The sequence below is a fragment of the Polypterus senegalus genome, chromosome 6 (assembly GCF_016835505.1).
Source record: "Polypterus senegalus isolate Bchr_013 chromosome 6, ASM1683550v1, whole genome shotgun sequence".
Classification (NCBI taxonomy): Eukaryota; Metazoa; Chordata; class Cladistia; order Polypteriformes; family Polypteridae; genus Polypterus; species Polypterus senegalus.
The window spans coordinates 60,239,161-60,261,050 of NC_053159.1; the positions used below are offsets into that span (position 1 = coordinate 60,239,161).

The 21,890-nt window shown below is 41.2% G+C and overlaps 1 protein-coding gene across 2 annotated transcripts in view; it reads left to right on the forward strand.

Annotated features, from left to right (window-relative positions):
- Window positions 1-21,890, forward strand: part of clcn6 (chloride channel 6) — a 245,446-nt gene that overhangs the window by 51,000 nt on the left and 172,556 nt on the right. For both annotated transcript variants that reach the window (XM_039756073.1, XM_039756074.1), the window contains exons 6-7: window positions 1,327-1,433; window positions 3,785-3,911. In XM_039756073.1, the coding sequence (XP_039612007.1) occupies window positions 1,327-1,433; window positions 3,785-3,911 (234 nt within the window). The remainder of the gene's footprint in view (window positions 1-1,326; window positions 1,434-3,784; window positions 3,912-21,890) is intronic.

Sequence of the window (21,890 nt, forward strand, 5' to 3'; positions counted from 1 at the left end):
ACTTTCCAAGATTCCATTAAACAATCTGGTTAAAAACTCAACTGCCATCTCTCCTAAACACCTCCATGCTTCCACAAGTATGCTGTGTATTATTTTTTATGTTATTTCTAATAGCACTTGTTTCAAACCCCCATCTCTTACCTAGAAACTACCTCATCAGCATGCGGCTAGAGGGTATGAAGAAGGTTGAATTTTGGTTTTGGTAAATCAAGCAAGATCAGAAATAGGATTAAAACCATCTTGTACTGCTCTGTCCTTGCCATTGTTGGTGGTGATGGGTTTGGGTTATTCTGTGAACAAGTCTTGTGTAGCAGGATGTCCAGGAAAGAGGCATTGTTCTCACTCCTGTAACCCAGCATTTTAAGAAGTTGATATGAAAATGTATATATTTGGTTAGTTTGTTCCAAACATAAAATTTAAAAGAAACAGCAACAACAGTCAATAAATAAATAAACAAATTAAAATACACTAAACTTCTGCGGGACAACACCAACAAAAGGCAGGAGATTTGTGAATTGCAGCACAAAAATCCCATGCTATTGTACAAAATGTAAAGTTTCTCTTTATCTATTTGTAAACAAATTGTTTCAAAGACTAACATGACGAATAATATTGAAAGGTCTGGATGAGTACGTAATTATACGTTATAAATTGTTTGTTCATTTGCTTCTGTTTATGTGTATGTATATAGCTTTTTCTAAAACAATTAATAAAAAATAGTACTGCAACTGCAATACTTCTTTTGAGAGATTGTTTAGGTGCAATAGACTAAAATGTTTCCAAAAAAGGGGAAACCTTGCACAAACAGTGTAACTTTGCAGTGCTATGGGGTATGACATCTAAACATGGTGCAGTGATAGCTGGCAGATTGGGGCGCAAAAGAAAATTGATTTCAGGGTTGTGCATCATTAAAACGTCTTGATTACAGTGTGTACTGTAAAATCTAGTTTTTTGGACAGAAATCTCTAAAGTGACACTTTTTTCTGTTTTAATTAGTTGATATTTCTGTAAAGAAAGTATTTATGTGATTAAAAACCTTAATATGGAAAATCTGTAGTGTTATACAGACTGTTGTTCAGCCATTTAAAGTTCCTTTATTATATAAGCAGAGTAATAGCTGCTCATTTTTGGGTATTTAATTTATGCTCCATAATGCCTTTTTGTGCATCAGATATTAATTAATAAGGAGAAAGTGAATTTTTTGTTTTTTTCCTGATAAATGAAATTAGTTTTTTCTTCTTTTAACACTGTTGATTGCAGAGTATGTGTAAGTATGTTGGATCATTTAATCTTCATTTCATTTTTCCTTTACATATGTTTTCAAAGCTGTGGAGGAGTGTAGTGTGAAGGGCTGTTTGGCTCTCTCTCTTTTGGAGCTTCTTGCATTCAATATGACTTTTACCTTTTTTGCCAGTGTTCTTGTGCTGATTGAGGTAAGTGCTTTTGAAATGTGTTAACATTCCGATTCTGGCATTGTAAATTTTATATGGCTATCAATAGTATTAGAGTGACTTGCAACTAACTTTCAGTTTTTGAAATTGGTTGCCTTGTTACGACTTTTGCACTAAATAAGAAATGCCTTCTTTTTTGTTCACTAATGTTTGTATCATGTGCTCCATCAAACTTATTTGCTGTCTTCCCTAATTCATTGCAGCATCATGTTAAATGTTTTTTGGTATTGTACAGTCTAACTAACAGATAGCAGTGTAAATATCCACTAGGTTTTATTGGAGGTACAAAATTAAATATGCATACAATGCTGTTTGAAAGTATTCTCTACTTCTAGTGTAGTTCTTCATATGTTGCATTGATCCTTACTTTCCTTAAAGGATTAATTTCTTCGAATTCTGCTTATAGTCTGGCTAAATTGATGGGTGCTTTTGTTAAATAAAAAGTATATAAGAATGACTTTATGTAAAAAAGTAAGTGAAAATTTAAATTCATTCTGCATGTGCACATTATCTAGCTAATATGATAGCAAGTTTCTAATGTATAACATTTTAGTCACTAAGTCTGTCTTTCTTATCTGTTTTATGGAGTTTCATCATAGTTGTCATAACAAAATAGCTTTAAATGCTGATTTATTGTCTGTCTTTTACTTTCTGTATTTTACAGACAAGGCAGTAAGAATCAGTAAATTTCTTCCTTTTTCAAAATTTCAAAACATACTCTGATTTACTAAACATGCCTATTACTAACTTTTGCATTGAAGTAACAGTTACACATGAGGAAAAAATATACTTTAGCTTGCTTTTCAACATCTTCAAAGAATTCTGTTGGATCTTAGTCCAAATAGAGAAATTAGATAGATACTTTATTAATCCCAAGGAGAAATTCACATAATCCAGCAGCAGCATACTGATGCAAAAAAACAGTATTAAATTAAAGAGTAATAAAAATGCAGGTAAAAACAGACAATAACTTGGAATAATGTTAATGTTTACCCCGGGTGGAATTGAAGAGTCTCATAGTGTGGGGGAGGAACGAACTCCTCAGTCTTTCAGTGGAAATTAATGAATCCTTAGTTTATTATGGTTTCTGGAGATCTGTGGACTGAAGACTTATCCGTGTTCCATTGAAGAAATTTTATGGATGTGGTGGAGTGAATCATTGTTTCTGAACATGAAAGCCTTGTCTAGACTAAGCCTTTTGTCCTTTAGACTTAAAATGCCTTTTGGTTTGTAGCTTCTTAGGAACCAGTATAACTTAAGTGGCAAACTGCAAAAGGGCTTTCCATGTTGCCAAAGTGTGACATGAAATGTGCATTCTGTCCGAGTTTTCTTATAGTTTTGTAAAAATGTCCACATGTAAAAGAGAGAAAAAAAAAAGTTCTGTGCTTGTTGCGTTTCTTGCTGTAGACTAATAAATGCTTAAATGTTTATGTATATTTTTAATAGTGCTCACCAGAGCATTGAAGAGCATTTATGACACACGTCTTCTGAGATTTCTTTAAAGAGCGGTATAGTGTATCGTGAACCTGTAACTCATATGGCTATGACCAAACTGAATGTTTTTTTATCTTTATATAATAAAGGTGTTTCAACTATGGTCCTGAAAATATACTGATCGATTAATTTGCTACTCAGTAATTTTGCCACCTGATTATTCAGACCTAGTTCTATCTATTTAATTTGGAAAGGTATGACTTAGTTCCTGTAAATATTGCATGAACTTGTTTCAGAAAATTAAGAATTAGTTTTGATTAAACAAGCATTTCATGATAAAATGTAATATGTTATGAAATATAAAAGCGTTTCACAAATTTCCAAGCAACACTACTGTATATTTAATTTAACCATCATGGTTTTGTTTAAAATAAACTAGGTCTTCATTAGAGTTTTTAAAAGCAAAATTTTGTACCTACCTAATTTTTTAGTAAACATCTCACTTTTGCTGTTCCATTGCAATGTGTATATAGTACTATACCAGTTTCTGGCACTGAATAACCCATGATATGCTTTTTATGGTTTTACTTTCCAGATCACACAGTTTAATTAAAATGATTATATTGTGACAATAATTCAAATAAACTCTCAGTGTTTTTGAAATAAAATGTAAGTTTGAATTTTTTAGACAGATGATATTAGTGTTCTACAGTATTTGCTGTCTTAGATTTGGCTTTGATAAGGAATTTCAGCTGAATAGGGAATTTTATTTATACAGTTATACTTCTGTTTAAAATAAAATTGATTTATGGAAAGGCTATTTTTGGGTGCATTACTGTAAGGAATCATTTATAGTTTTTATAATATGAAACTTAAGGTTTACTTTCCTGTCTTACCAGCCAGTGGCCTGTGGATCAGGAATTCCAGAGATTAAGTGTTACCTGAATGGCGTGAAAATACCTGGCATCGTCAGGTTGAGGACTTTTTTGTGCAAAGCAGTTGGTGTTCTGTTTGCTGTGGCTGGAGGTATGAGGATTAAGACTTTTGGTTGGTTGTCTTTATTCTGGATGAGAGCTTGATCTGTGCCTACTTAAATCTCTACTAATATACAGGATGGGCCATTTATATGGATGCACCTTAATAAAATGGGAATGGTTGGTGATATTAACTTTCTGTTTGTGGCACATTAGTATATGTGAGGGGGGAAACTTTTCAAGATGGATGGTGACCATGGTGGCCATTTGGAAGTCGGCCATTTTGGATCCAACTTTTGTTTTTTCAATAGGAAATGGGTCATGTGACACATCAAACTTATTGGGAATTTCACAAGAAAAACAATGGTGTGCTTAGTTTTAACGTAACTTTATTCTTTCATGAGTTATTTACAAGTTTCTGACCACTTATAAAATGTGTTCAATGTGCTGCCCATTGTGTTGGATTGTCAATGCAACCCTCTTCTCCCACTCTTCACACACTGATAGCAACACCGCAGGAGAAATGCTAGCACAGGCTTCCAGTATCTGTAGTTTCAGGTGCTGCACATCTCGTATCTTCACAGCATAGACAATTGCCTTCAGATGACCCCAAAGATAAAAGTCTAAGGGGGTCAGATCGGGAGACCTTGGGGCCATTCAACTGGCCCACGACAACCAATCCACTTTCCAGGAAACTGTTCATCTAGGAATGCTCGGACCTGACACCCATAATGTGGTGGTGCACCATCTTGCTGGAAAAACTCGGGGAACGTGCCAGCTTCAGTGCATAAAGAGGGAAACACATCATCATGTAGCAATTTCGCATATCCAGTGGCCTTGAGGTTTCCATTGATGAAGAATGGCTCCACTATCTTTGTACCCCATATACCACACCATACCATCAATTTTTTTGTTCCAACAGTCTTGGAGGGATCTGTCCAATGTGGGTTAGTGACAGACCAATAGCGGTGGTTTTGTTTGTTAACTTCACCATTCACATAAAAGTTTACCTCATCACTGAACAAAATCTTCTGCGTAAACTGAGGGTCCTGTTCCAATTTTTGTTTTCCCCATTCTGCAAATTCAGTGTGCCGATCTGGGTCATCCTCGTTGAGATGCTGCAGTAGCTGGAGTTTGTAAGGGTGCCATTTGTGAGTAGCTAATATCCGCCGAAGGTATGTTCGACTAATGCCACTCTCCAGTGACATGCGGCGAGTGCTACGCTGTGGGCTCTTGCTGAATGAAGCTAGGACAGCCACTGATGATTCTTCATTAGTGACAGTTTTCATGCGTCCACATTTTGGCAAATCCAACACTGAACCAGTTTCACGAAACTTAGCAAGCAGTTTGCTAACTGTAGCAAAAACAAAAGTTCGATCCAAAATGGCCGACTTCCAAATGGCCACCATTGTCACCACCCATCTTGAAAAGTTTCCCCCCCTCACATATACTAATGTGCCACAAACAGGAAGTTAATATCACCAACCATTCCCATTTTATTAAGGTGTATCCATATAAATGGCCCACCCTGTAGATATGTAATTTTACAAACAGCCATACCATAATAATAATTCAGAAGCTAATTAGTTCTTATCTAAGTTAATTTATTTCCAGTACTTTTCTCCTTTAAAAACTGTACATATATGGAGTACTGGAAGATGAAATATACTTTTAATTAGCTTATATTGTAGAGGTACTCAGACATGGCCCAATATAACCACAGTGGCAAAAGGTTTTCAATACCCCCGATCTCTTAATTGGAGTATATTTTTGCATTGAGCCATTGTTTCTTGTTTGACATTTGTTTCACCTGTACCTATGCTGGCAGAATTAGTTTGTACCCCCATATTTAGCAAGAAAGTTTGTATATTATGGCCATGCATATTACTTCATAGATTATATTTTCCGTAATCTTCTAGTGTTTTACTAAAATGTTTTTATAAAGCAAGTAATTTGAAATATGCAAGCATTTTTGTGCTTGATTATCCAATATCTGCTTCTCTACTTGACCACATGTTATCTGTGTACAATGATTCTCTGCAAAGTAATCGTCCGTTTAGAAACAGTTTTCACGGAAAGGGATTCCTTGGCAAACACAATAAATAATCACATTAAATATCTACAAATTAAATATATGGAAATTGATTTTTTTTCTTTCCAGATTTTCCAGGCAAAATACATGCATGATCTAATAAGTGCACAAATTAAATAGAAACTATAGTTAGTGAAGACTTGAAAAAGATGGGAATATGTGAGTAAAAGATTGTTTCGGTTCTTATTACAAATTTTGGCATTTCATGAAAAAAAGTTAAGAGTAAGACTATAAAATATTAAATATAGTATTTTTTAAATAAAAATTGTGCTTACAAAGAAGAAAGCAAGACCACGTGAGGGAGGGTTGTGGGCCCAAACTGGGAAAAAGTTGGTGGTAGTAAAGAAATGTTAGAAGGTTTGTAGGAAAAAAACCCTGGTTTCCTTCAAAGAACTGGTACTTTGACTGACTGAGACTTCCTATCAAGGTACATTTTTATTTAGTTGACTCTGGAAGGGGTGGGACCACAGTTGGGGTGGTAATGGTGTTACTGGTTGTCTTTTGGGCTGCACTCCTCCAATTTAACTGTGGGAACAAATAACAAGTCATGGACTATCCCACCTTGTCTAGTCTTTCTCCAATACCCTCTTATATAGATCCCCATAAGGTGAGCACTATGCACTCATGCTTGACATAGCCTCCATAGCCCAGCCTTAAGGGTGTGAGTATATCTTACAATGAGGTCTTGGGTTAGGGAGAATGGATTAGCATTAGCGCAGAAATTTTTTTGTGGGATATTACCATGAACTTGTAAGAGTGCAGATCTAATGACTGTGGTACCTACATACTTGTGAACTGCCATTCATTGTAAAGGGGCACGGCCAGTTACCTATGTAAAGTCTTGGTCCAGTAAGTAGTACTTTAATTAAGTTACCAGTTGTTTGATGGTCCAGTCTTTAAACTTTTTCTACCTCTGTGTACATTGTCTCTTAGTCCAACACTATGTGGTATAGTTGATGCACAGCATTCTCTACTTAGTTGATGATCTGACCTAACATGGCATGGATGCTTTTCTTTGATATGTCTGTCTTGAGGATTAAAACAACTGAGAAGTTATGAAATCTGTTTGGGAGCAGTGATAAAAGTCTTCTAAAGAGATAAGATTTCTCTTGCCTTTTTGTTTTTGGCTAGAGCCAGTTCAGGTTGGCTGCTACTTTGACCTGACCCTAAACAGTCACATAAGCCAGATATTTGGCTTGAACTAAAGCAGAAAATATTTTTTTAGGTTAATGTGGAGGCCAAAACAATCCACGGTATCAGCCATCTGTTTTAAAACCTGTAGCAACTTGTCTTTTTGGTCGACCAAAGCTATTCTCTGAAATTTAGGTACAGTTTATCTGAAAATAAAGCAAACGGCATCCTAGGGTAATTAGGTGACTCATTCCTTTCCCTGCAGGGTTTTACCAGATTCCTTTTGTCCTGTTGAACGTGCACTCCTTATTCAGGAATAGATCCCAGTCATCCCATGGGAGAAAGGCTTTCCGAGACTAAGGAGATAAAGCTTATGAAACCATAACAACAGTTGCTTAAAGTGCAACAGGAGCTTCCATCTGCAGCCAAAGTAATTTGCGTACTGAAGTAGCATTGCATATGTAGTTTGTCAGCATGCCCATGTCGATCAAACACAGGAAACTCTTCAGTCTACTTGTGACTTTACGCTGTAGGAAGATAAGTGAATAAATATAAGTAAACAATGTTCCATGTGGCTTTTGTATAAGTAACATATACATGTTTTTCATATAAAGACCATCACAAAACATAATCACAAACAGAACTTTGCACGATACCTTGGCAAGCTGTTTCGTTAAAGGACATGGGTGGCAAATTGACTAGTAATATCCACTGGCAGGATGATGCCCGACCTCTTCTTGCACCCGAACTGTGCCTCACACCGACATAAACAAGACTTCAGCTGGGATAACTTTTTGTCTTGAGTTGACTGCAGCTTTGGGGGAATTGTACAGCAGGCTGCTTGTGCTAATCAACACATTTACAAAACATAAGACACTAATGGAGAGGTGCGAAGGAATTTAAAATGGCCTGGGATTACAAGTTTTTTCGTAGGCTTCAGGGATTCTAGTGTTAACACCTGTTTAGGAGTTTAGTTGAACTGTTCAAACAGACCATCTGCTGGAGGATGATACACAGTCGTTTCTAGTTTTATGTACAACAATTCTGCAATCTGCTTAAATGTTTATGATGTAAAAGGCATCCCATTATCCTTTATCCATTTTTGGGATGTCATTGTGCACAAACACCTCCTGGGTATTAATGTACTTTAATAATATTTTATTTTTGAAAACTAGAACATTAAGAGTGGCATTCTACTCAATCAAACGTACAGCAATAACATCAACAGGTACAACTATTAACTTCAAAATAACTACAAAGAAAATAAAGGAAAAATAGAAATTCAAATGAAAATATTTGAATTGCCTAAACAAAGCAATGTATCTATAGATTACTGATTGGTACATTCGACCAAACTCAGATATATGTCATCCAAATGGCTGGAATGGCCCTACTCTGTCTATGCTGTTCTGCTGAAAAGGAATATCAGTCATGGGTTTGGGTATTATAGGGGATTTTGTTGCCAAGAAATTTGATGCAATTGGCTCTCAGGACAGGAGACGTGATAATACCTAACCTGTTCATCACTTGCAGGCCAATAAACCTACTGATTTATTCTCTCTAAAATTTCTTCTGCCTCCAGTTATTCCTTCTATCACATACCTTTATGCCAGTTTAGAAATCTTTCAGTGATATGGGCAGGGAAATGAATGTAGTTGGTGTAACACCTGTATTCTGCTGTCCAACACAGTAAATCTATAACAGTCGCACATATGAAGGCCTATAAAATGAATAAAGTAGGCAGCCCATTAACTGAAACTACAGCAATGCTAAAATGATGTAACTGAAATAATGATAGCAGTTTTTTGAATTAAACTAATAAATCCCATACAGTCTGCTATTCAAAACGCTGGCATAATCTCTCAGCTTAGCTTCTTCATTAATGACTACACTGGCATGCTCCAAATTGGGCAAGGGGATGTTGTGGTCACTGCTTCAGACTGGGTGGCCTTTAGAAGTATGCTTTGTGACTAAGCATTTTAACCATGAACCAGAACCAGATGCTAATTTCTTTTTCAGGGCAGACATTCATACTGGGACATTTACTGCTTATGATTTCAGAGCAGTTCTGTTTCATAATTACACCATAAATGGGTTTGAGGAGGTCAATTACCTGCATACTTTTGATTATGCCCTGAAAAGTTAGAATGATGGAAGCAATCTAATAAATGTTTCTCTTCGTGGACACAAGAAAACACAGTCTTTTTATTGTAATACTGTAGCAGTAACATGTATAAGACAAAAACGATAGTAGCATTGCTATCAAAATCAGGCGGAGTCTTCACTGACTCAATATTTCATACATAGACAACAGAAAGTACTATCTTCCATAGGTCCTGGCACTTTTCATCAGCTCAAAGAAATTCAAGAAGCTAGAGACAGTGTAGCTTTGTTCTCTACACTTAATAGTATCAGACTGCACAAAGCATCTACTTTAATTCGGGATGTTCCAAATTCAACAGAAGGAGACTGCATCAAAACTGTCTGCTGGCGCCAAATGGCTAGAATTTCCACTTCACAAGCAATTTATCAATAAAAAAATAAAAAGGGTACTTGCTAAAGTCCACCCTCTCAACTGTGATGTACAAAAATGATAGTTCTGTGGTGTCATTGAAATAAATAAATTATACTTACATAATGCATAAAGAAATAAGCAGCAAAAACACATATTTAGTGTCACTATAATACTATTATTTATGCGCATATGTCACTTTATTTCTTTATTGTCACATTTCACTATCTATATAATAAAAGCACAGCACGGTGTCCATGTCCGGGTCCGCATTCCTTTTGGCTGTATAGCCGCCCCGTAGAAAAGCTCCAGTCCGTCCCCTCTCAGAATTCCTGCTTACCCCCCTCCGTTCTTTCACCTTTGCTTTTATTTTTTCTGTTCCCGAAAATCTTTTCAAAAGAAAAGTAAAGAAATAGACAGAGCGTCACATTAACGTCTTCTCCCCTCTGCCTATTAAATAATCAATAAAATGAAATAAAAAAATCACGAAAGAAACAGAAACCACAACCTACCCTTACAGCGTCCACCGCGCTTCTGGCGTTACAGCCAAACACGTGGTGTATGCAGGTTATGAGATGTGACGCTAATTAACGCCCGTACTACAACAGATTATATTGTTTATATACTATTAACTATTTACAGGGATCAACTCTTTTGGGGAAGTTCATAACAAAAAAAAAAAATAACAAACATGTGCACATGAGTATTTCGAGCCCCGCGTCTGAGTCGGATGGTTCCCCTGGTCACCAATTCGTGTGTTTCACTATGCCCACTATGCCTTTCCGTCTTCAGCTACCCATGTGCACTTGTACGGAGGAGATCTTACGGAACAATGCCGAAACGAAACGCAAGTAAACCTGCTGCGAGAGAGGACACATTACAGCGTGATCACTAAGCAAAGAGGTAAAGACGTGACAGACGCTCGCAAAAAACGGACACTCCGCATTCACACAGATTAGCTCAACGACGCGTGTCTGCCACACAGCGAAAGGCAACTGAAACCCCTACAGAGAGAGAAGACAGATTACGCCGTGATCGTGAAAGAAAAAGGCAAAAGCGTGCCAATGAGGCACCCGACGAGAGGTCCTTACGATTGAGTCTTTCAACTGTGATCATCCAACGCGCAGCATAGCGCGCGCCAAGTTGCTAGTCTATATATATATATATATATATATATATATATATATATATATATATATATATATATATATATATAGTGGACGCTGGCCCGGACACACGCAGACGAACATCGTTATTCACCCAACACACGTTTATTTATATACAATTTTAACAAAGTTTTACTTTAGTGCACTTCCCAGTTCCTCCTGCACCGTTCCCCCAAATGTCCAGGCCTCACAGTCCTTGTGCCTTTCTCCTGGCCGCCTCCAATCCTCTCTTCAGCTCTGTCCACTTCCACCTGACATCCACCAATGACTGGAGGGAGGCGGCCCCTTAAATAGGAACCCGGATGGGCTCCAACTGCTTCCCGGCACTCCTCAAAAGACACGCCCCAGTGTGGCGGAAATGCCGCTCGCCCAAAGCCCTCCGGGTGTCCCTGTCTTCTTCCCCCCAGCACTTCCTGGTGTGGCGAAAGTGCTGGGCTCCAGACTTCTACAGGCACCGGGGCTCCGCCTGGCGGTGGCCACGGGTCCCTACAGGGCTGGGCTTCCAGGCCCTGTACCCGAGGCCCCCAACATAACCAGGGCGGACGCCCCCTCGCGGTCTGGAGGAGGCACAAGCCCTCCTCCGGTCCTCCTGGGCGTCCTGGCCGGATGCCACAGTGCCCCACAGCTAGCGAAGACACTTGGGTCCGAGCGGCACTTCCCGAAAGGGCAGCACGTTCCCAGAGAGGGTCCTACTATGTCCCCAGGGTTCAACACGGCACCCTGGAACATCTTATTTCGGCACCCCCTCCGACGCCAATGCGCCCCCCTGGTCTGCGCCGCTCTCGCCCTCGCCGTCCCTGCCAGCCGGGGCACCATCGACCTCCCGGTGGGGAGCCCTCCTGCGGAGCGGCCTGTTCCAGGAGGGCAGGTCCCAAAAGACGTCGGCTCCAGCGCTCGTCGGGGCTTTGAGCCTGTAAAAAGAGAAAAGGGAGGGCCAGAAGCAATGCCAGGACACTCGCCCCGAGCGTCCTGTCCGTCTCTATACCGGCAGTGCTCACCCCCCCTATCAACAGCCGCGACTTGCCTGGTTGGCTCCTCCGCCGCTGGTTTCATGCCCGTCCTCTTGGTGTTAGTGGAACCGCTCTCGCAGGCGGGTCGTCCTGCCGCCCAGGGGTTTCCCTCTGCCTCCGCAGAGGACGTCCCTTCACCAGACGCGCGCACCCAGCGACACGTCCTTTCCTGTCAGAGGAACCGGCATGCACCCCTTGGTTCCTCCTTCTCCTCTTGGACGCCTTGACGGTCTGGGTCTGAGCATGGCGAAGGCTCAAATCCAGCCCCGTCTGCGTCCCTGCAGAGCGACAGGAGGCTGCCGCGGGCTTGGAGCGTAGGGCGCTAGGACCCAGGGCACTCAACGGCCCCTGTCCTGCCAGCCCCTGCGTGCTCACTCTCCTCGCTCTGCCGGCCGTCTGCACCGCCGCGTCTGCTGTTGGGGGATCGCCTACTTGATGCCGGTCCTCCTTAAGAAAGTCATGGCCGTGTTCGGCAAATCCCCCCTTATGCTTTATGGGGACGGGATAACCTACCTTCCCCGCGGCGTCCTGTTGGCCAAAGGCTCCAGCGTCGTGCTGATCCTCCGTCTCACACGGCGTCTCTCCCGACGCGACCGCCTTCCCTTTCAGCTGCTCCAACCAGATGACAAGAGCACCCAGCAACTGCAACAAAGGCGGCTCTGCGGGCCGAAGGGACTCCTACGGCTCATGCAGAGCCGCTGGCGAAAACAGAAAGACAGACGTCGGTGGGCTTACCTGTCGATCAGCCCCACTCGTCGTCTGCCTCCTGTGGGCCACTCCCTCTGGCCCAATTGGGTCTCTCCTCGGCATGAGACTGGCGTTCCTTGGTCCCGCCTCTGTACCGTCATTGGTGGGCACACAAGACACACCGGCCAATCCCGTGCCTGTCAGCGGGCGGGACATCCGGTCCGCGGCCATTTTGCCTCTTTCCTCCCCAGTGCGCCGGCATGCTGGCTCTTCGGATTGCAGTGTCTCCCTCTCATCAGCTCTCCCAGCTGCTGCAGCGTTAACGAGGCGCCGCGGTTCGACAGGCGCCTGCCACCAACAAGGATCCGGGCAGCCCCTGCCTGTCGAGGAAAAAACACACGCGGCCCCACAGGGCCCTTTGCCAGCAAGCAGGGAACTTACCTCCCGGGTCCTGTCTGTCCGGGGAAACATCCCCAGTATGGCCTCGCTAGGCGGGAGCCCGCTGCACTCCAGCAATGCCCATTATCCTTCCTCCGCACCTGGGAAGCTCGGCCAAAATGCGGACTGGCGGTGGTCCGTGGGGTGAACCGCTCCCGTGGGGTTGTGCACGCGCCGCTCCTGCGGCGAGTGTGTGGGGTCCGCTGCTGCCGGGCCGTCCACAGAATTATTTGTTTTTCTCGCAGGTCCCCACCTTGTCCCAGGTGGAGCATCCTGCCGACTACGCCACTGTGGATGCTGGCCCGGACACACACAGATGGACATTGTTATTCACCCAACACACGTTTATTTATATACAATTTTAACAAAACTTTACTTTAGTGCACTTCCCAGTGCCTCCTGCCCCGTTCCCCCAAATGTTTAGGCCTCACAGTCCTTGTGCCTTTCTCCTGGCCGCCTCCAATCCTCTCTCCAGCTCTGTCCACTTCCACCCGACATCCACCAATGACTGGAGGGAGGCGGCCCCTTAAATAGGAACCTGGATGGGCTCCAGCTGCTTCCCGGCTCTCCTCAAAAGACACGCCCCAGTGTGGCGGAAATGCCGCTGCACACCCGGAAGCCCTCCGGGTGTCCCCTGTGTTCTTCCCCCCCAGCATTTCCTGGTGTGGCGGAAGTGCTGGGCTCCAGACTTCTACAGGCACCGGGGCGCCGCCTGGCGGTGGCCACGGGTCCCTACAGGGCTGGGCTTCCAAGCCCTTTACTCAAGGCCGCCAACATAACCAGGGCGGACGCCCCCTCGCGGTCTGGAGGAGGCACAAGCCCTCCTCCGGTCCTCCTGGGCGTCCTGGCTGGGCTCCAGCCCCGGCCGGATGCCACAATATATATATATATAAATTTATTTATTTTTATGTTTTGTCAGAAATATTCCTTTATAGAAGTGACATAAATAATTGTCTTCCAAGCTGTAGTCCTCCAATATAGGAATGAAAATTAAAAAAAATTCAGAAATTATGCAAACTTACCAGTCTTCCCTGAGCACCCTTCAGTCAGTCCCCATAAGGTATTCTTTCTGCTGTTGTACTTGACATGATGCAATATAATGTCTCCTGGAATAAAAAAATCATGTTGTGATATCTCAGCAATGGTGAGGTGGGCAATTTGTCTTCAAGGCCAAGGACCTCAGGTATAAAATGTGTTTATGCTCAGAAATATGAGTAAGGCATTTTTTTTGCAAAAATCTAAATATATAAAACCCAAACTTGGTATGAAAATTGACTTAATGTTATGACTTATTTCGACCATCTACGTAGACTTTTTTGGTGTTGGCATTTTAGTGACTCCAGGCAGCAAGGCAATGAAGTGAACAGAAAATCTTCCTTCTTTGCGCATTTCGGTGATGTGTTAGTTCCATTCCAATGTTCTTGAACTAATTATATTACAGTTAATTAAGATGTTTTCTCAATATGGCTGTCTTCAGTGCTGGTAATAATATCTAATGCATACACTAATTGTTAATTGCCTTAGTGTATAGCTTATCTAATTTGTCTAAAAAGGAAGTTCTATGTATTGTGTGATATTACTGCCAATGGCAGCATTTGCTGTTTTGGTAGATATGGCTAAGGCAGGCAATGGATGACAATCATTTTTTGCACATTATGATGACTGGCTTATAAGATGATTTAGACTTCATAGAGTTGTCCTGTTGGAATTGTGTGCTGAATTGGAGCATATCATGAGACCATTATGCAGTGATTATGCAATCCCTGTTCTGATACAGGTTTTACCAACTGTAGGGATTTTGGCATTGGGTATTTTACAGTGTGAACTGGCTGAGTGGTCAGGAAAAACTCTGTCATCCCTAAGCCCTTACTCATTTTTAATCAAAGGCTAATATGTATTTCTGCCAGTTTCACAACATTCAAAATTTGGGGAACTATTAGTGCTGGGTGGTATACCGGTTCATACCGAAAACCGTTTTTTTATTTTTGTTATGATATGGATTTTTCTTATACTGCAACACCGGTTTAAATAGCCTAAACAATGTTTGGGATGTGGCGCAGCGGGAAACTGTTTAAGGGTCACCTTTCTCACTGCTACACCGCTAAACATGCATGCAGTACATGCATTAGTGGATGTATTGAGCAATGAAAATGGCCAGAGAGCATTCCAAAACTGAACCTGTAGCAGACGATAAAGTTGAACATGATGACACGGAAGAATTTTTTCCAAAAAAAGGACCCAGGTCTGTTGTCTGGAGATATTTTGGTTTTAAAAGGCCGGATGCGGACCAAATAACTAATTACTGCAAATGCTGTTGAGCTAAAGTTGTTGCCGTAGGCGGCAACACAAGCAATTTGCTGCACCACCTTAGCCGGAAGCATGCTTTGGAGTACTATGAATATATGGAACTAAGATTGGCACCCTCCACGTCCTCGGGTAAAACTGAAAAAGCTAGAGGACACTCGAGTCAGATGTCACTTGTAGATGCGTTTGCTAGAGGTACTGCCTACGACAAAAAAAAGCAAGCTGTGTATCGAGATAACCAATGCCATAACAATCCATATAGCCAACGTGTCAGTGGACTGAGCTTGTTAACATTAACAGAAAGTGTAGTTGGTTTACAAAAATATTTACTATTTATTCCTTTTCTAAGACATGTTCAGTGCAATACAACTTTTGACAAGCACCTCTGGATATTTTACTAAGTCTAAATGCCTCTTTGGATGGTTGAAAATATGCTGTCAAATTATAGTTTTAAGTTGTTTGCAAAATTTGTTCAATAAAAAGGTTCAATATTTTGACAGCATCTGTCGTGCAGTGCGATTCTTTCTCTTCATTAGTGCCACCCCCTTGAAAACTATTGCTTTATGGGGCCATGCAGACCTGTATTAATACTTGTATGCACATTAAATTGTTTTTTTGTACAATGTACAATTCTCATGACGGTGGAATAGGTTATTCTTAGCCAGTCTACTGCAGTAATTGCATTGGAAAATGTGGTTAACATCCACTCATGCATGGGGAAAAAAATACAATTGAATACCGTGAAACCAGTATATTTTTTAAAAATACCGTGATATAGAGTTTTGGTCATACCGCCCTGCACAAGGAACTATGAATAATAGTATTTTTTCATAATGAACTTGAGGGATGTTAAAATTACTTTATCTATAAAATAAAAGACTCTGGAAGATTGAAACATTTTACCAAGGAGGATAGACTGTGAAGGGACCAGGAAGAACAGATTATTGGGCAGTAGCAGAGTGTAAACTTAAAGGTACATTGAACATGATGTATTGTTAGGGATTAAAGAAAAGCCCTATTATTTGACAAATTGTAGCTGACGGAACTGAGAAGGAGAAGGATTTGTAGAAAAGATAAAAAGGTGTTTGATTAATTAACAATTTTTAGGAGTCTTTACATTCCATAGAATTAGTTATAAAGATGAAAACTGTCTAAGGTGACAGAAAAACTACAAGATTTTATACATGACAGGAGACTGTAAATCCACATAAATTTAAGATACTAGCCAACCCGCACGCCACATAATCAGGACGATTTTTTAATGATTTTTAAGCACAAGGAGAAAATTTAACATTTGAAAAATCAGTAATGTAATAAATCAGCAAGAAATGCAACATTATAACAATGCACGGAACGAACCAACACACAATTGTCTGTGACTGAAAACTGGCGGACCAATCTTGTTGATGTGAGCGAAGGAAATGTAGACGCGCGCCTTCTGTTCTGACAGATGCGTCAACGATGTATTGCTGGAAGAGTTTGCCACTGGAATGCAAGACACTAAATGAAGATCTCATGGCAAGCCTGAAAGCATAAAATTGGAGCTGTGTGACTCATGTTCTTTTCGCGGTTCGCTTTTACTCAACATGGGTTAATTGTATGTGTCAGCCTGGATCTCCGAAAGGGAATAGCAGTGGAAAAACCATCACAGTTCATATTGAGAACAGAGATACGCTTGCAAGCATCTCCCCTTGGATATATGCAAATGTCGCGTTGTGCAGGAAGTTCCTCGTCTTCACCTACAAAGCAGCAACATCAGTTTGACAGGACGGGGCGTTATACCTTCTCATATCCAGACCTGGATTTTCCATGAACACCATTCGTACAGCAGTAACAGAGTAACCGTGAGTGATAATATCGTGCATTTGCATGTAAGACTTTGCGAAGGGATTAACCTGGCATGTTGTCTAGTTGAAGCAACAAAATGTCACTGCAAGCGCTATTACATTCCTTTTGCAAACATTGACTGGTAGCCTCAGCAGAATCGAAGATATATAGGTGACCGTATTGTGGTGACGTGTCAGGATTGTTATATAAAGGAGAGACCTGGTGATAAATTTGACCGTGGATTCTAAAAGCATACGGTCCTTGTCCAGATGGTTGAGCGATGTTTGCGCCCATTGACGCGAAAGCTATAGCAGAGTTGCATTCCCTGATATGATCACAGTAATTTTGGGACAGCAGGTTCTTGCCAGTCAAGAGGTCTTCCAATAAAAGAGGGGGCTTGGATAGCGGTGGCAAAGACACCTTGCCGGCATGACAACACTTAATGTAATGTCTGGATTTGTTGACCTCTGCTGGCCAATGAAGAGCATTGCAAGAAGCACATAGTGCGGTAGGCAGGTAGGCCAATGTTATGTTCTTGGACGTGAAAGGCGGTATCTTCTTGAAAAGCTGCAGAAAAGTGAATGCATGTTTGTGCATGAAGGGAATTGGAATGAGTTGTGTCGAAGCATTGCTGGCAATGTTCATATTGCATAATTCGTTCTATGGAGTGTGTTTTTAAGTGCATGTTGAATGTTTTTCAGGAAGAGGAGAGTGGGCAGGTGACGTCACATTAGTGTGGCGAGCAAGTAGATGTGCACGCTGTGTGCACATACCGACAGAGTCAAAAGATGTCACCAGAAGGTTATCACGTGGGTATTTGAGAAGCATGAGAACCTCGTAATGCCCATGATCCAAAGGACCGCTAAAGAGCAGGGATATGAAGAGACGCTGGGCAGGATTGTAAACTCGAGGAGAGACATTCTTGGAAGTAAATGCTGATAGTAGCTGGAAGGATTTGGGATATTGCCACAATTTCTGCCTCGCCATCACAGACTTCGGACATATTCATGTAATCAGCGTATTGTTGAGCAGACTGTATAACAGTGTCTCTCAGACTAAGAACAACGGACACCACGTCACCGAAGTTATCCCAATGTTGGCAAACAAAGGTAACAGCCATGTTAAAAAGTTTGAGAGCAACAGTTTCGTCAATGACATTTCTCCAAAAAATCCCGACTGACAGAAACAAACAGTTACCTGAAGCAGGAATTTCTATAACATTGAAAGAAGTGTTGTTTCCATGAAATACATTTGAAGCGGTAGCCATGGAGGGAAAAAGAATAGTCAACGTGGCTCACAGCTGGGTTTGGACCGCAGCACAGACCAAAGTGAGTGAGTATGTGTTTGATGAGCTGTTTGATTTGGCGGGCAGTGGTCTGAGGTGCGTTCCTGAGCACGTGAGAGGAGGGGTAGAGTTTCTGGGCAGGGCTTCGTTGTTCCTTTCGCATGAATTTTAATGGTGGACGCGGTCGGGTGTCGAAACCAAAAAGAATAATGAAAAGTCAACGTGGCTTAGACGTGCATGTGGACTCCTAGCATAGATGAAAGGGGCTAACTGGGTGGTCGGTGAGTTTTTGTGTCCGGGCACATGGGCAGGCAGTGTGAATGCCTAGAGAGCGAGTATAGAAGCGGGCCGGTGAAAAAGGAGTGTTAGTGGGCAGGGAAACGTCTTCCATATTTCTGCTGGAGCATCTAAGACGACACATGTTTGTCGCGGATGTGAATTGCTGTATGTAGCGTGTGATACAGTTTGCTATGGTGCATGCGGTCGTGCGTCGTAACCGAAAACTCGGTTTTTAAAGACTGCTTACTTCATTGTGTTTTAACCTCAGTTAAAGGTAAAGGATTGTTTTAAAGATCCCATGGGATACCCCTCGCAAACTGTTTTACACGCTGCATATGGCGATTTACCTCCGCGAGAAACGTGCCTCTATGAACAGTCAACGTGCAGGTGCATGTGGCCTCTACGACAGACGAATATAAATGACGCCGTTTCTTCTGTGTCGTCGTGTCCGAGTTGGTGGGCGTTGCTCTGCAAGTTATCGTCGTATCCAATGGTCTTGGAGTTGGTGGGCGTGGCTCCTTCCTGCGTGCGCCATCGGTGTCTTACTTGTCGGCGGCTCAGTGAATCCACGCCCCTCTTGGCGTGCTTTCCATGGTTGTCTTGCCTTAGTGAATTATATACACGTATATAGATAATGAAGCTTTTGTGTTGAGAAATTAAAAGAGTGGGAAGCACAAGCTTGAAACCTCTTCTTAGAATATTCACAGCCCAGAGTCTTGGGTGAAAGTATCACATAATGTAAAAATGACCTGCGGTATACATAGTATGTTTTCAAATTTGACATCAGGTTGACCAACTAGATGTTGGTCAGTTTTCTATTGAGTGAGCAGTGAAACAGGTAGATGCAGTAACTAGAGTAAACGCTCGGTGATTTAACTTTTGTAAAAAGAAAGATGCCAGCATTGAGTTTGAAGTGAAAAGCAGATGTTTCATTTGGTATTGCCTTCTGTTCCATAGTAAGTTAGATTAAACATCTGGCACTAGTCTAGCAAGTATGTAGGTGTACTCACACTAGGTATGTTTGTTCCATACTGTGCACGAGTGTCCCCCCCTCCCTACTCCCCCGCTGGCCTGTACTCACACTGCTCTTAACATTCTGAACCTGGGCATGCTTTGGTCAAGACAGTGTGACTTTGTGTAAAGCCAAAACAAGATCAGAACACAGAGTAGCAACATGCAAGTCAAAATGGTTTTACTTACCTTATTTTTTTGCACCACAAGACACACTTTTTTCCCCCAAAAGTGGGTGGAAATTTCTGTGCATCTTGTGGAGCAAATATTGTGTCACAGACCGTGATGTGTATTACCTGGCCTGACCCAGATGATGACGATGGCTCTACATCGGAGAAAGAATGCACGTCGCACTTTTGCTGCCGCTGTACTTATATATGTACACAGGAAGCTCTTCAGTCTACTTGTGACTTTAGGGTGTGGGAAGTAAGTAAATAAATCAAGGTAAATAACATTTGATCTAGCTCTTATATACAAAGTACAGGTACGGCAGCTTCCACCTGCAGTTATAGACTCTTCAGTATGTGAGCGACTCTCCACACTAGTGTTTATATCTGGATGGTGTATGTGCCCAAAAAAGAAGTCTGACTGCATTCTCGTACCATTGCTTGCGAACTGAAGTGTCAGCGTGCACTTTTCATGGCATTGCACGTGTATTTTTTGAGCATGCCCGTGTCGATCAAACACAGGAAGCTCTGCAGTCTACTTGTGAATTTATGCTGTAGGAAGTAAGTAGATAAAGGTAAATAATATTCAATCTGGCTTTTATGTAAGTAACATATAAATATTAATGTTTTGGGCACATGCACCATCCAAATCTAAACACTAACGTGGAGAGTCTCTCTCGTATTGAAGAGTCTATAGCTGTAAGTGGAAGCTGCCATTAGCAATGCCTTAGATGGAACTGAATATAGTATCGTATATGAAGATAGCGAAGAAAGTGATTGTGAGCAACTGAGCCTCATAAATTCTGACACTAGCGATGAGGAGTTCTTGAGATTTCCAGAAAACTAGAAGAGTGCTTGAACCTTAAAGTCTGTCCTCATTTGTTAATGACAGTGATGATGGTTCTTAATACCGCTGTTGACTTTACATGGTTGAAATATTATTCTGCTATATTTTATTAAATATATTAGTACACCATTTGGTTCAGAATATTTTTTTTCTTGTTTTCCTCCTCTAAACTTAGGTGTGTCTTTTGGTCAGGTGCATCTTATGGAGCGAAAAATACTGTATTTTGTGTTTTTTTTTTTTGGGAGTCTGGTAAGTCTTGATATTGTTTTGATTGACTATCATGTTTAAATAAGATATTAAAGGTGTTTACCTGGATCTTTCTTAGAAAGAAAAAGATGTCAGCAGAAGTAGTTTATTGAAGTAAGTTTATTATTGGCTATGGAAAATGTTTAACTGATGGCAAATAAACTGAAAGAGCACACCCTAGCACACAACTCTTTTGTACTGGGATGGCACAGGATATTTTTGAATTAGAAAGAATTTGTCTAAATGGCTGAATTTCCCTCTTGGGAGTGGACAAATAAAGTGCTATTTGTCTGTCTGTCTAAGGTATTAAATATGATAAAATGTAAGAATTTATTAAACCATTTTCAAAGCCTATCTGCAAAACCATTTTCAAGGGTTCTGAGTGAAGAACCCTTTACAGATTTTTAAAACATGAATCTGTCAGTGGAGTAATCTAACCATACAGTCTGCTAAAATTACCAACTGTTTTAGTTTAATTGGGTTAGCTTTAGTTATTTGTTTACAATGTACCAAATATAGTCTCTTTATAAACCATATCTTCTCATCTGTCTTTAAAAAATGGTCTTGGTGCCTTAACTTCCTACTACTGTTCTTTGTGAAGGAATACACAAACTAACCATAGAGATGGGGGAAGATTTTCCTGGGTCAAAATAGTGCATTCTCAGTTTTCTCCAGGAGTATGTTTAGACAGGTGAGCAGAGATTTTGATTTGTTCCCAGTCTGTTGCGCACAAAAATGTTTCATTGCTTCGTTATATATGGTGGATTGTAAGAGTGAGTACTGACTGGTAGGAGTTTTGATGATGTTTATGTACGAACTACAAAACTGCTTATTTTATCAGTAATGTCCCATTGCCTTCCAGTCTCTAGCCATCTAATTGCTTAAAATATTTGAGAGTTCTACAGGAAACTGCAAGGAAATAATTTGAGCAAGAAGGTCTTTTTGTAAAGGCATTGTGATAGACCATGTCACAGGAGTGTTTTGTCAAAGTAAATATAACGTAATCATACCTTTTCATTTGTAAAGTGC